This window comes from Fringilla coelebs (assembly GCF_963513975.1).
Source record: "Fringilla coelebs genome assembly, chromosome: 7".
Taxonomy (NCBI): domain Eukaryota; kingdom Metazoa; phylum Chordata; class Aves; order Passeriformes; family Fringillidae; genus Fringilla; species Fringilla coelebs.
The window spans coordinates 5,493,866-5,508,542 of NC_140035.1; the positions used below are offsets into that span (position 1 = coordinate 5,493,866).

At 38.5% G+C, this 14,677-nt stretch overlaps 1 protein-coding gene across 2 annotated transcripts in view; it reads right to left on the reverse strand.

Annotated features, from left to right (window-relative positions):
• Window positions 1-2,372: 2,372 nt before the first annotated feature.
• SPOPL (speckle type BTB/POZ protein like) overlaps window positions 2,373-14,677 on the reverse strand; it is a 33,002-nt gene continuing 20,697 nt past the window's right edge. Inside the window, exons 6-11 of one of the 2 annotated variants that reach the window (XM_084209631.1) lie at window positions 11,766-11,943; window positions 11,616-11,671; window positions 9,928-10,050; window positions 8,753-8,895; window positions 8,613-8,666; window positions 2,373-6,590 (exon numbers count right to left, since the gene is read on the reverse strand). In XM_084209631.1, the coding sequence (XP_084065757.1) occupies window positions 6,446-6,590; window positions 8,613-8,666; window positions 8,753-8,895; window positions 9,928-10,050; window positions 11,616-11,671; window positions 11,766-11,943 (699 nt within the window). In that variant the 3' untranslated portion in view covers window positions 2,373-6,445. Of the gene's footprint in view, window positions 6,591-8,507; window positions 8,667-8,752; window positions 8,896-9,927; window positions 10,051-11,615; window positions 11,672-11,765; window positions 11,944-14,677 lie in introns of both variants that reach the window. The other variant, XR_014616320.1, reaches the window with a different exon arrangement.

Here is a 14,677-nt window from a genome sequence, read left to right on the forward strand (position 1 = left end):
GCATATGCTTCAAAATTTACCTTTTTTAACAGAAATGGCTCAGTCAACTGTGCAGGGAGAAACGTGGGAAGTCAGAAACTGTGACTGCTTAAAATGCAGCAGCAGTTGTCTCCATTCTGATCAGCAGCACCAAGTCTGACATGGTGTAATTTATTTTCTGCATGACTATCACTACCAACGCATGAAACATGCATAAGTTGGGCAAAGCAGAGATTTCCACTCATTATACACCTAGCCTTGATTGAAACACAGTACCTGCACCAAAATATTGTTATGCTCCAAACTCTGCTGAGAATGCAAGGCAAAAATGTTGGTGTCAGGAAACATTTTCAAAGAAGGCCCTGCTCCCTGCCTGACAGGATGATCACCAGTTATTGCTCCTTCAGAGCACTTGAACCAAGAGCTCAAAACACTGCTGGTACTTCCTCTACAAGCCAAGGCCAGGCAAATTCTGCAAAGTTGTTTTTTCTTCTTGAGTCTCAAAATCACAAGCTTGTTTCTGTTCTTTATACTTGACTCACAAGAAGCCAAATTTTACACTTAGAGCACCAGCTTCACATACTGTTAAAATAAAACTTATTGACACCCCCTGGAATGCCATTCCAAAGCACTCAAGAATTCTCTCAACTGAGCCTGGGATGGGTTTTTTTTCCCTTGGTGCAGTGCTTGTAATAGAAAAAGCAAATCCTTTGCATCTCACATCTGAAATGCTTCACTTGACTCCTTGTATTTTTTCCAACTTTCTTTGAGTACAAAGAAGGAATCTTCAAAATTGACAACAAGAAATAAGTTCTTCTAGTGGAAAACTGCCAAGACATTTGCAGAAAAATAAACTATTCAAGATTAATTTTAGGAGGCAATTAATAGCATTTCCTCTGTTAGCACACTATCACAATGTTAAGTGCAAAATTATTTGTGTGTAATGGAACCAGCTGCATCTTTAATCTAATTTACTTAATAAACATGGCAAGTAAAATTTCTAGTGGAATGGGTAATATTCTACCTTGAATAGTAATTGTAACTGAAGCCATCTAAAACACAGAAAACCATTAATACTATGAAGTTTGGAGTAGTGGCACAAAGACTCACTTTAATCAACTTTAATTTCTCACCTGACTGCTCAGGCTGCACTCAAACACTTCAACATCAAACCATCCCTTCAGCACAAGGCAGGCCAGGCAATTCTGTACAGCAAGAGATGGTTTTTACCCAGCAGCCTCTATCACCACTAGAGATTCAATACTTGAGCTTTTAAAGAAGGACATACACAGGACTGGACCAACGCTGTAAAATACTTCCCACAATATCCAACTTAAAGGAGGAAAAGCTTTCTTCATGTGCTCAGTTTCCACACAAAAAAACCCCAGAATTTACTACAGAAAGAAAACAGGTGGTTTTTAAAATCAATGCTCATTGAATCAATTTTGCTGAATAACAAAATTCTTTATGCTGACAAGATTAACAACTGGGAGGAAAACCATCTTCAGAAAGGACAAAAATATAGCCTTCTAAATAAAAAAGTAATGAAGTTGAATATTCTTGGTTTATCTGGAATTTGAAGCTCAGGCCAGAAATTTGGATTGCATAAATAATTCTGATACCACTCAGGGGTAACCAGTCCTGTTCCCCTCAGGGGTTACTGAACTCTCGGTGAGGATGTGAGTTATGCCATTACTGATACAAACCCCATGAGGAACATTAGACTGGATCACCGTGGAGTCAGTTAAGGGATGATTTTTTTTTTTTTTGTTTTAAGCACACCTGGAGAATTTTGCATGTACCTACCCAGACACACACTTTTTATAAAATAACTCACCTTGACATCACCATTTTCAGAAGTTCAGAGTGTCCAAAGCCACATATCAACAGTGCCACATATCACTGCAAATATTTATAACCATATGAAACCCCTTACATACCACTCCTCCTCTGACACACCACTTCTCCTGTAACAAATGCCAAGAGCATTCCTGCTGGATGGGCTCATCAGCAGCCTGTACTCCTTGGCAGGACAAAGGATGATGGCTTTTGATGGTGAGAGGAAGAAGAAAGCAGATTTCAAACCCACCAATCCCATCTTCACTACCACAGCATCAACCCTTCTTCCCACCAGCCCTGAGTCTGTGATAAGGGAGACACTTCTCAGGTGGGCAAGTTAAGCTGTCCAGAGCTTAAAAGTGTCAAAACAGAAAAATAACCAAGTTAATGGAGATCAGAGCAAGGCTGCAAGATGATCCTCCCCAAAAGACATTTCCAAAAGAACAGCAGCATATTTGACATTAGACTGACAGCGCTGATAAAATATCTTTCTCAAAGCAAAGGCAGCCATTGGGAACAAATGCAAGTACAGACAACAAATAAAGACAGACAAACTCTGTATAAGTAACAACTTTATTGTAACTTGATGTGCTGAAACGCAAAAATATTTTCAGCAACAAGGTACAAAAAGTATTTCACCATTAACATCAGCTGATAAAAAAAGGCTGGATGGTTTGATACGACTGTTTACATATCTGAATTCTCTTTATCATTTCCACCCCAAAACAGGTCCAAGTCATTTCACTGGTTTAACTTCTAAAATAGGACTCATTGATCTTAAGCCTTCAAAAACCAGGTTACAAATACAGTGAAGTTCCTTGCAAAACACTTGAAATAGTGAATTCCCTTTACAAACATAGTCCATTTACTGTAAGCAGAAGCCAAGATATGAGACTAAGTATCTTGGCTAGCTAAGGAGCTAAGCTCTGCACTAAATACACTATGACAACAGACAGACGACAGGTAACATTCCATTTGTCAATTACAAAAAAAAAAAAAAAAGCAATTAAGCTTAGAAATTTTCATCAACTGTAAAATTCAACAAATTTCGACAACATTTCAGGTAGCAGTACCTCACGTTTGCAATTCACTGCCTTCTATGAAACACAGTTTCAAATACTGCACATGGCTTTTATTCTCCCAAAGGAGAAGCCTTGCTTGTGAGGATTTAAAAGGAACACAATCTCCATGTAGGTCCTCTACTGATCTCCTGTGCAAAGGTGAATTTTATACTAAATACTCAATGTGTAGAAAAACATCAGAACTAGAGTAACCTTGTGTCCATGATTACCACGTTTTGACACACACTTATCTTGTAACAGCAAATATTATCACAATTTCACAAAAATATACCATTACTCAACTTGTATCTGTAATACTTATTCCATTTGTTTGTGTACTTTGTACCTTGGTGAAATTGAATTTAGGAAGCAAGAATCAACATGCAACAGAGGTCAAATGCAACTTGAACTTTTCCATCTCAATTGTGTTACCAAAGAGTATTCTTCTTCACCTTTACAAATACATTTTACAAAGACCTTGCACCCTGTTAAATCATCCCTTCATTGCAACAGTTTCCTATAAAGGCACAATGTGTTCATACTTCTGCATGCAGTAAATGGACTAGGAAATAAGGATTATTTATTGAAGCAACTTCCACCCAAAGCATCTCCTTAGGAGAGGTCTGAATGGAGAAAAAAAAAATATATCTATAATACATAATAGCATTTTAACAGCAAATTGAGTCCTTATTTTTAGAAAGTCACCCTTGACAAAAAACACCACACAGTCACACACACACACACGCACACACACACAGGACACATGCAGGGTTCTCCCCAGAAAAGCACAGAAGTGGTGGTTCACATCTATGAGAGAGTAGTGTTGGCAAGCCAAAACATGGCACCTTCATACGGCATATTCCTAACCTGGAGGGAAAACCAGGAAAAACCCCCAGGATCTCAGCCTGGAAAAACCTGACCACTGATTATTCCTGATCTGCTGCACTTCCAACTGAGGCTTTAAGGGCAACTTCTTGAGATGTGGGGAATGAAACCGAGCTCCTGAATGCAAAGGGGAAGGTTGCAATGATCAATGACCCGTTCCAGTGAGAACACTGCATGTAGATAATTAAAGAGGTGAATAATTAGTGCACTCACTTAAGAATACAGCAACTGCTTTACCTTTTTCTCAAGATCTGTCAGAACTTGAAAACATAAATAAATAAAGTCCAATCTGAACAGATGGATCAGCAGAGGGCTCTTTCCTGTTGGTGTAACACACAGTTCACACTGCCTGGCTCGAGGAGGGGACACTCTATGATGCAGACAATAGCACAGTGTCTGACATTTTTTTGGTACAAAGTGTGCTATCAGGCTTGAAAAAAAAAATCCTAGAAATCCTTAAGCTTTCCATCTGATTCCTGTAAGTTGTTACTTTAGAACAGGCTGACCTGGGCAATCATTACAGAATTAAATATTCAAGTCACTTTGCACGTGAGCGCTGTGAGCTTTACAGTGATGAGGATGAGGAGCTGTAGTCCCAGCACGTTACACAGTGCAGCAAAAACATGATTTTGGAATAAACACCTTCACTTCCTGTTGTGGAGAATGTTTGTGAGACCTTATCTTAGATAAATATTTAAAAATTGATAAATCTCTGTCTATATATAATTTGATGCTTTGTGTATTATTAAAATTTCTGATTTTACACTTTAGCCATGATAAAGATTTAGCTAGAGGGTAAGAAAAAATTCATGTTCAGAGGTTTTAGTCTTTAAAATGGGACTGGGCATTTTTTTCCAATTTACCTTTCTAAGTGGTTTCCTAGATGGCAAAGTATAAAATTAAATATTCTTTCCTCTAAAAGTTTCATTCAGAGCAAGTCAGATGAATCTTAATGAAATGAGAATGGAGAAACAATCTGAAATTCTTCCTCTCTCTTTCCCACATGACTTTTTTTAATAGGCAAACTCAAACCCTTACGCAAAGCTGTTTATAAATTAGGTGAGATCTCCCCCCATTCCCCACTGTAAAACCCAAATCTTCCCCCCAAAAAAAGAAATACAGCATATTATCACTATTACAGTAAACTCAATGCAATAACTCAGGGAACATTTAGAGTGTGCACTACTGCAGACTTTTCCTCCCAATTGTAAACAAAGCTATCAAACACTGAGGATGTTGATATTAAAGCTAAGGTTCATATAGTAAAGAACTGGCCCATGACAAGCAGTTTACAAATGTTTCATCCTTTTCACATTATGCAGAATTTCAATACCGTCCACATTATGCAGAATTTCAATACCATCCACAATGCTAGTACAATAACTGAAATGCAAGACTGAGCAAGTCTCTGCTTGCAGATACCATCTGACATTTCAGGGAAATACTCCTGGATGTGTGCACAGCCTCCCCAGGTGTTTGTGGGAGCCATGCATGTACGTCAAGATGGGAAAAATCCCCCCAAAGTTTTTACCATTCACATGCCTTTTTCAAATAAGCGAAAATATTTTGTTACTTAAATATGAAAGCTCGCAATAGCCACCTTCAATTGAGTCTTAAAAAGACATGCCTTTCTTTTCTAACAAAACTAAATCCCATGTGGCTGTGGGCATCTTAAAATGTATCTAAAAAGTTAAGCCACAATTACCTGTACCTCATTAATTCATCAAAAGCAAAATATATATGTACCACACAACATACAAAAGTTACACGTTAAAAGTGCATATTCAAAATCCATTTGGCCCATTTCCTCAATTTACATTTGGTCATTCTATGCATCCTTGACTTTTCTATGCAACCATACACTGGGATATATTTATTCCATATACAACACTGTTCCTTTTCACATTGAGCTCTTTTACCTCTCGTTCAGTTCTGCATTAAATGTAAACTAATGATGGACCGTAAAGAAACACAAGCAAAAGGTTTATTCTGTGTTTCTCTTCACCGCTTGGACAGCTTTGACACACACACAATAAGCATTACAAACTGTAATGAAAATACATTTTTGGGCCAAACCATTGCATATTTGCCCCCACAATGAAAAATAAATTATGTTCAAAGCAGTATATTGCCATAAATAGCCTGTGGGCATTTGCTGAAGGTAAACAGGCTCTCCCTATATTTAGCACTTGCCTAGGGTACATGATGTGCCTCTGGTTCAAGTGCTTTTAATGAGAGGCCAGCCAAAACCTTCCAGTTAGCACAGGACCAAACTATAATCTTTTTTCTTTTTTATTCTGAAAATAATGGAAGATCCCTTTCAAAAATTAATCTTCAGTTATCAACTTTACTGCATTATGGAGCTAGTGCAATCCTGCAGAGCCTAGTCAAAAAGACAAGGCACGTTAAAAAATAATAATAAAAAAATCAAGATACATTAGACTATATGGACTAGAGAGTCATTGAAGATAATTTAAGGCCTTTCAGTGAATTAGAGTAATCAGTCTAATTTAAAGCTGAGGATTAAACCATAAATTATCCATCTGAAAAGCAAACAATAGGCTTTTTCAGCTTCTGTTCTGTGGACAAGGATAACAAAAACTCTTGTTATGGTTTGTGAAAACACCTCTGGACAAGGAGGAGTGGAGTCAGTCCAATTTCTCTAGAGTTCATGGAAGATTTCAGGACTGTTTTAGCCGTTTGCGTGGAATGCCAAACTGTGGACACTGTGCAGACGCCAGAGCGCGAAAGGCCTCGGCTACTAAGTGAGGGTGGGAGTGGATCATGGACTTCCAGCCTGCAGTTTCCATTATGTCTGTTGCTTGGCTGAAAACAGAAGCATTAAGAACAGTCACACCATTTTACAAAGCAAATGCACAGTGGAGAAGAGCAGGCAAGGCAGAAGTGCTGCAGAAGGGCAGTCAAATACTGTGGGACGGGCTGTGGATGACATGAGGGTGCCGACAGAGAGAAGCAGCAATTTGGGTACAGAAATATAACCAGATGTGGGACAAAAGGTACTTGTTCTGCTCTACTCAGTACCAGCCAGACTTCAGCTAGAGAACTGTGTCAGAATAACCACCTTGAAATTGCTCATGAGGAACAATAAAGAGGAAAACTAGGAAGAAAATGAGGTCTAGTGCAGAGACGAAAAGCAAGGGAAGACACTATAATCTCATTACATAAAAGGGCATGCTCAATTTGGGGAGAGAGAAGGATGACAAGATGAATCAGCTGAAACTGCCTCAAAAATGATGTAGTTCATCTCCTAGAAAGAGCCATGAAGGCAGATTAGCTGGCTGGCTCCAAACTCCTTCACTGGGAGCCTGCAGTCTCAGTATCAGTGGAGCATACTGAGAATATTCACTCTTTTTTCATTGTACATGATGGGCCAGATTCAAAATAGCTCTCAATGGTCACTGTTGATTTCTAACTAACACAAAAGCAACAACAGATTTCAGCAAGTATCACAATGACACCAGGAGATTAAAAACTATATATTCACTCAATGTATGTATTTATTTTTTGGTGAAATAATAGAAAAAAAAGGCAAAAAATTCACTTTGCACATGAAGATTATATTGGCTGGGCTGCATGTCACACTGACACAGGATAAATTTGTAACTAAAATGCATCAATCCCAAGTTCCCATTGCTCTGCATTTTCACAAGCCTTTTGGGAGCACCCTCACACTGTTTCAGGAACATTATCAAGCATGAAGTTATCAGCTGACCTCTACACCACATGATCTCTAATCTTTGGCAGATTTCTAATGCAAGCCTTTAATCTGCTGCTGCAAGTCAGTGAAGGTAAGGGCCTTGAGAAACAATACTAAAGTTCAGACTCCTGGTGCCCAGAGTCAGTAAATTAAGCCAGGCCCTCTCCTGTCATTTCCCTGAATTCCTGTAGACGTTTTAGCTGAAGCAAAGATGACCAGCATGTTAAGTAGCAAATATTCAAGACAGAAGCCAATTCAGGAACTTCCAAATCACTTGAGAAGATACACATCAAGTAGTTACATAGTTATGATTCTGACTTATCTCTGTTACTGGTATGTTACTATTTACCTTTCACCACCCACTGCCTTTCCTCATCATGCTCAATCATTATGCCTATGAAACCTTTTTTGTTTCAAGGAGAAGCAACAATTTAAACTAAGAGGTACAACACAGCCTTTCAGTTCTCTGGAGATTCTGATGGTAAGAATTAAGTGCTCCACTGCCCTTACACTGTTTGAGCCTACTACCAGCTATTCTGCAGCTGGCTGTCTTCCACTCTGTGATTCACTTGAGCTGCTGCAATCCAGAGCCTGAGCCACACAGTCTCAACCTATTTCCAGTGTAGGCAGGAGCCCTCAGAGTCAGAGGGACCTGACTGACAAGTTGTGTGGCCTCCAGAGCACTTGTGCTGGCATGTGGGAAGGTGCACAAACACGTCCCCAAAGGCAAAGAGAGCAACTGCCCTCCTTTCTGTGGAAATCCTGCAGGCTCAGACTGACCCAAGCAAGTCTCAAAACCACACTGGGGTTATCACTCCTGCAGGCACAAACTTGGGTACTCATGAGAATGGTTTTCTCTATAAAGGCTGCTTCCATCATCTCACAGCACTATGCCCCTGGGAGAGGGAATGAAAACCAGCTATTGTTAGGATCTCACACTGGAGAGCAGTTAACATTCCCTGTCATTTAAAGGGGGAGTCACAATCATAACTGGGGTAGCATCTGCTGAATCCTACTTTACTTACAGTCAGTGACAGGCCTCAGTAGTGTGGAAATGAAGCAACAGTTCTTAAGATCTGCAGTCTACTTAGCAGTGTGTGTACAGAACATCGTGGGGCAGGGAAACTTACTTGCTATTCCAGTTTTTCCCATCTTTACACCCAAGTTGTCTAAGAACACTGCACCTGCAAGAGAGAAGTGTGCTAATATTGAGAAAGTACACCAAATATAAACACAAACATATTTAGTAAGTCATACAAGTATTACTTGCCTGTTAATAAAGTCTATTGCTTGTGCTTTTAGCTGTTCAGCGCTGTGCAAATCTGCGAGGATAAGAATGTCAGCAACATTTTCTACCGAGAGGTTACTACAGAGTGCTTCCTCACACATCACCTTCAGCCGTTCCAGTGCATACTGCAGAGAGAGAAAAACTGCACTAATCATTCCTCAAACTCATTCCCTCTGTCCTCATCTCAACAGCTCTTAAGACACTTCCAGCCAGGCTTGGTGCCTCCCAAGTTTAACATCAAACTGTTTCCCCATGGGTACTGCACAGCACAGTGCGCTGCACCGAACAGTTCTCAAATATAACAAAGGCTTGGCACAAACTAATTAAAGACCTTGCTGACAGAGTTTTTTATCAAATAACAAAAATAACTCATTCAAAAGTTTTCATTTTAATTCTGCTTGGTAAGGGAGGAGGAGCAAGAAGCCAAATCAGCACTGAACAGGTTCACATCTCTAAGTGAACAAATTATACAATGGAGTTTCATCAACTACATTGTTTAGAACAAATTTAACTTTATCCCCAAACCATTTCTGAATTTCCTAATTTCCCTCATACCTTTGATACAGCCTACAAGAAATTTGATGGGAAAAAACTGCATTCCCATATTATATTTTGCTTTAATATACTGTGCTTCTTTTTTGAAGAATGTCAGTGTGAACAGATTTCATTTTTATTTTCTGGCATTGCAGACAATCATACAACTACCTCATAACAGTCTCTACATTTATCAATTATGCCCTAAATCAAGGCCAGCATTCAAAACATTCCCTAATTGCTGAGCTGCTGTAAATACCTTCATCTCAAAAATCACAGTAGAAAAAGTATTTCAAAGAACAACAATTTTAAGAGTAGACATGATCCCAACAAAGAAGAGATGAAAGAGTAGAACTATTGGGTTTGTAGGGAAGACAATCCTATTTCTAAAAAAAATTGATAATAAATAAATACCTGAAACACTTCTCTTTAAAATAAGATTTATCATCCTTATACTGCTAAAAAAATCTATTCTTTCCTATCTTTCTTCATTTCTGATTAGAACTGCTCCTCATGTTTTAAAAAAGCAATATATATATTGAACAATCTGAAAATAATTTTTTTTTTAATCAACATTCCCCAAGCAAACACCAGATTTGGGAAGTTTGGAGTCAATTACTTACTTTGTCTGCAGCTGCCAATAAATTGTCAGCCATTTTTTCAAGGTTTGGTGCTTTTCCTGTGTAAATGAATCTCATCATTTCTTTAAAAACTTCAGGGTCTACATCATTTATTTCTACACGATTCTGGTAAAGAAGAAGAATCAATAAAAGTCTTAAGGATTTAGCTACAATTTCAAAGTGAATATTAAATATCAACTGCATGCATGCTACAAGTTTTCATTCACCATCCATCATACAAAATCCTTACAAATTTAAGGTAAACATTCAACAATGTTAAGTCGAAAACAATCAAAAAAGCTCTTAAAACTTAGGTAGAAATCAGCTAGAAAAGCTCCAGCAATAAAAAATAATTGCAATTTTTTTTCCATGAAGTGCATAACTCTGACTGTACATGAAAATCAAGACAGTTTCAAGAATACTAAAAAATGCTTCTGAGTTTCCAACACAAAGACAATGTGTTTGGAATATCAGAAGTCAGAGAAGCAGACAGAACAAACTGAGCCATTCTTGGCTCAACTTAGACAGAGTCAACACAGCCCAGGTTTTGTTCTGAGAATCCAAAAAGCAAACACACTGAACTGACATCACACAGCTAAAGATTGCCATAATGCAACAGTGGCACTGCAAGCTTGACCAATCCTATAGCAGTATCCCCTACAAGCAACTAATGAAGTGGGAAATGATGTCAAAGATGCAGAAGCAAACACCAGACTTTTGAAAGGAGTCTAAAAATCCCAGGCACAGGAGATGTGCATGGTCTGGTTTCCTGTCAGTATTTAGGAGGAGGGCTGCACAGGGGATCCACTGCTGATGAAGGCAAAGCCCTGGCATGGCACATTACCCAAGCTGTGACATGTCTGGGTTTCTTTCAGACCAAGAACCTCTCAATGAAATGCTCCCAGTACTCCAATTCCACCTGTGACAGTTTCCAAACTGGAGAGGTGCTGGGAAGGAAAGTGACCCTCAGCTGTACCACAGCACCACGTTCACCTGATGTTCTTGTGCACACAAGTGGCATCTTGCAGTTTTCAACACCAAATGATGATCACCTATCATAAGCCTTTTGTGAGGTGATCAGTTCCTCACCTTTTCATGGATTCTGCCCATAACCAACCCACTTTTGACAATTCTTCCAAGAAAGACACAAACAGCTCTTGTCATGGGAGACATCAAGTGCATAAAAGCAGAAGCAGCACTTTGCTGATTAAGAAACCATCTATCCAAAACACTTACACAGGTCAAGTGCCTGCAGAAGCTGTGAATGAAAAGGTGTTCCACTGCCTGAGGGCTTAATTCCAGTCATAATCCACCTCTTGTTTCTTGGTTACCATAAAAAAACACTTCAATACTCTACAGCAAAACCTTAGTCAAGTCAATCAGCTGATAGGAAGACACAAACTGAGGCAAAAAGGGGGCAGAGATTACTGGGTCAATCACACCAGTAGTAAATGTTTAAAAACACTATCCAGGGCAGATACGAGTACCTGAAAAAATTCAAATCCTCCAGCACCTCTCCACTCTTTCTACACAAATTCCCTCAGAACTCACCAGGGGATGTCCAGGAACTGTCCTTCATGCACCACAAGAACCCTCATCATCCTCAATCTGCTCTGCCTCTAGTTTTCTGCAATGTGTTCCTCTTTCACAAGGTACAAATATTTACATGTAACATTTTCAGTGAAGCTTACCTTTTTGCTTTCCTCCATTTCATGTTCAAACATTGCATTAAAAACTGGAGATCGTGCTGTATCAAGAAAAGTAAACATTAAATATAATCAAATTTTAAACTTACAGCAATTTAAATTACAAAATAATATCAATACAAAAGTAGAAAGTACCTGCAAGGACAGATTTATGAGCTTTGAATTCTTGTCCTCCTACATAAAAACTGCAATCTGTAAATCTTGTTGTTTCCCAGAGATTCCCTAAATCTTCTGCTAGTCGACATTCAGGTACCTTCAAAGTGTTTGTATTAGACTGTCCTGATATATTTACTGAGTCTTGGACCACGCTTACCTAACAGAAAATCACAGCAAGACAACTCCTTCATAACTGAATGCCAACAATAATTAAATCACAGTACCTATTGCTAGAATTCCAACAATTCCAAAGCAAAGCAAAAAACAGTGAAGCTTCTGGCATTAGGCCAGAACCATAAACCAGTGCTTTATAGTTTACTTTTAAGTAACATAAAACAAATAGGGCTTACTCTAATATTGTGAACTTATCCAACCACAACAAAAAGAGAGAGCACAATACCACATGCCACCTGACAGAAATGCCAACATAAATAAGGACAGATACAGTTCTTGGAAAAGCAGTGGGAACAAAAACAAGCTAATGCTATTTCAGAGTTAAATTAACAGTTTAACACTTCACCCATCTCAGTAAAATATACACAATATACAATTCTATACAGATCATCAGGATCACATGATCACAGAAAAGTTTCAGAAGAACAATCTGTAGATTTTTTCAATATCCCTTATTGTACTGACAGTCAAGTTCATACATAACTAAATGCAAGTAACAGCTCCTTCATTATTTCATTTTGCTCAGTCCAGATGAGGCAGGAACCACAAGTAATTGTTTTCCAAACAAGATTGAAAGCCATTACTTTCAAAATACAAGGTGTAAGTAACTTCACAAGTGAAATGCATTCTCGCAGGATGTAACGTCTGTACAGAACTAGTTAAGAAAACTGAAAATACGTGCATTTCAAGAGAATATTCTGCCATTATTGCCAATGTTTAAGTCTTTCATATAGGAATGGAACAGGACAGCAGCACTCCTTGCTGATTTTTCAGTTATCTTCACATTCTAAGTCCTTTTAATCAGTGTGTTGGGAAAACAGAAGAGATCAGCAGGTTTTGCTTCTCTTGTCTGAGAGCACAGACCTGAGAATAAAACCTTTGTAATGAGCCATACTAAAAGATCTTGATCACTCCATCTCCCAAATACAGAAAATTAGGATTAGATTTTAAGAGAAAATGCTGATACTGTTAGGATCAGGGCTTTGGTTGATTTCCAAAGGTATCTGAAATAAATCTGGCATAAAGCAAAAACAGCTTCACAGAAAGTTGGAGCACTGCAAGCCAAACTCCGAACCAAAAGAGGAGGATGATCCAATTATGACAGCAGCTTGGGGATTTGAATCACTGCCTAATTCCCTGTATCATCTCATACCCCCTTGTGAATACAAGAAATTCTTTTTTATTCTTCCACCTTAAAAAAACCCAAAGCACAGCAAAATTTCCCTTTCACAGTTAGACTGTACATTTATAACATTGAAAAAAATCTATAGAGCTATTTTCCAGTTTTCACACACACAGTGATTTCAGGAGATATACATACACACAAAGGAAGTTTTAGCTTAGCCAAGCTCATCTTCTGTTGCCAGAGGAGGATTCTGCTTTTCCAGAGCCTTGACTCAAAGTTCATGGTCCCAGTTGTCCACACAGCATCCTCCTGTTAGCTACAGACAATGCCTAGGGAAAGTCATCTACACACTCTTTATGTGCATTTAAACTGATCTCTGACCTTCCAAACTTCTGGTTCAGAATGACTTATAACACATACTGAGACCTATGCAACACAACAATCTGCTACAGGTCATCTTTTTAAGATATAACCCAAGCAAAGTTTTAATTGAAATCTCCCCCACCCAAGTGACCTGGAGTCTACTGTCCTTTAAAGATTCTAAATACAAAGGATTACAGCAGTCTGATCTTTCATATCTCAGTCCAACAGGCATGCCATATATCAAATGCATCCTCTTATTATTTATAATTTATTTAAATAAAGCTGAAATCCAATCAAGTTAATCCCATATAACTATTGAAAACTTGTCAACTTGAAAAAGTTCTGTGTGATGACACTTAACAAGGATAATGTTCGTGATTTTCTGGATTTTCAGTCTGTGGTAATCTAATGGTAAGGGTGATATAAATGATAGGTAAGAGATCTGTGAAAGCAGAGAACATTCTATTCCATTAGCAAATGGAACATCTGCCAGGGTTCAGTACTTTGAATTATATGGAAAGGGAGAATTCAGTCAGAGATCAGTGTGCCCAAAAATCTGAAGTTGGATTTAATCACAGTTGCTGCTGGCAGCAGCAGACTTCACAAAATATTAAACTTAACAGCCCCTCAGATCCCATCCAAGGGCATACCCAGCTGATCCTGAGAATCTTTGGCAACACAGAATGAGTATCTTTGCTGCCAAAGACAACCAAATAATTTTCCTGCAAGCCAACAGGAAGAAGGGCCCACCAACAGTCAGTAATCAGAGACTTCACTAAATATCTGCTACATCTGACAAGTTTTATCAAGCCAAGTGCAATAGTTAAGAAGTGGTAAGTCAGTTTTCCAAACAGGAAACAAGTAGGAAGGCAAACATGGAAATCAGAGCTTAACAGTAAAGTTTAAAAGGACAAAAACTTCAGGCTTGTCTACAGAAACAGGTCCTTCAAACAACACCTGTCATTTCTAAGCTGAAGAGTTGGTACCACACATCCAAAGAAAGAAATTCCTAAAATATTTGGATTTTCAAGATTTTCCTTCACCCTGAAACAAGCCAGAAGTTATTTTAACATGTTCACTGTGAACACCTAAATGTTCACATTTAGTTGCTCACAGTGAACATGTTAAAAACTTGATGTTTTACTTCCTTCCAGATTTATAATCAGGGTAGGTCCAATACTTCACAAAAGCCACTCACATTAAAACATCAAGTTATTTTTCATAGGGA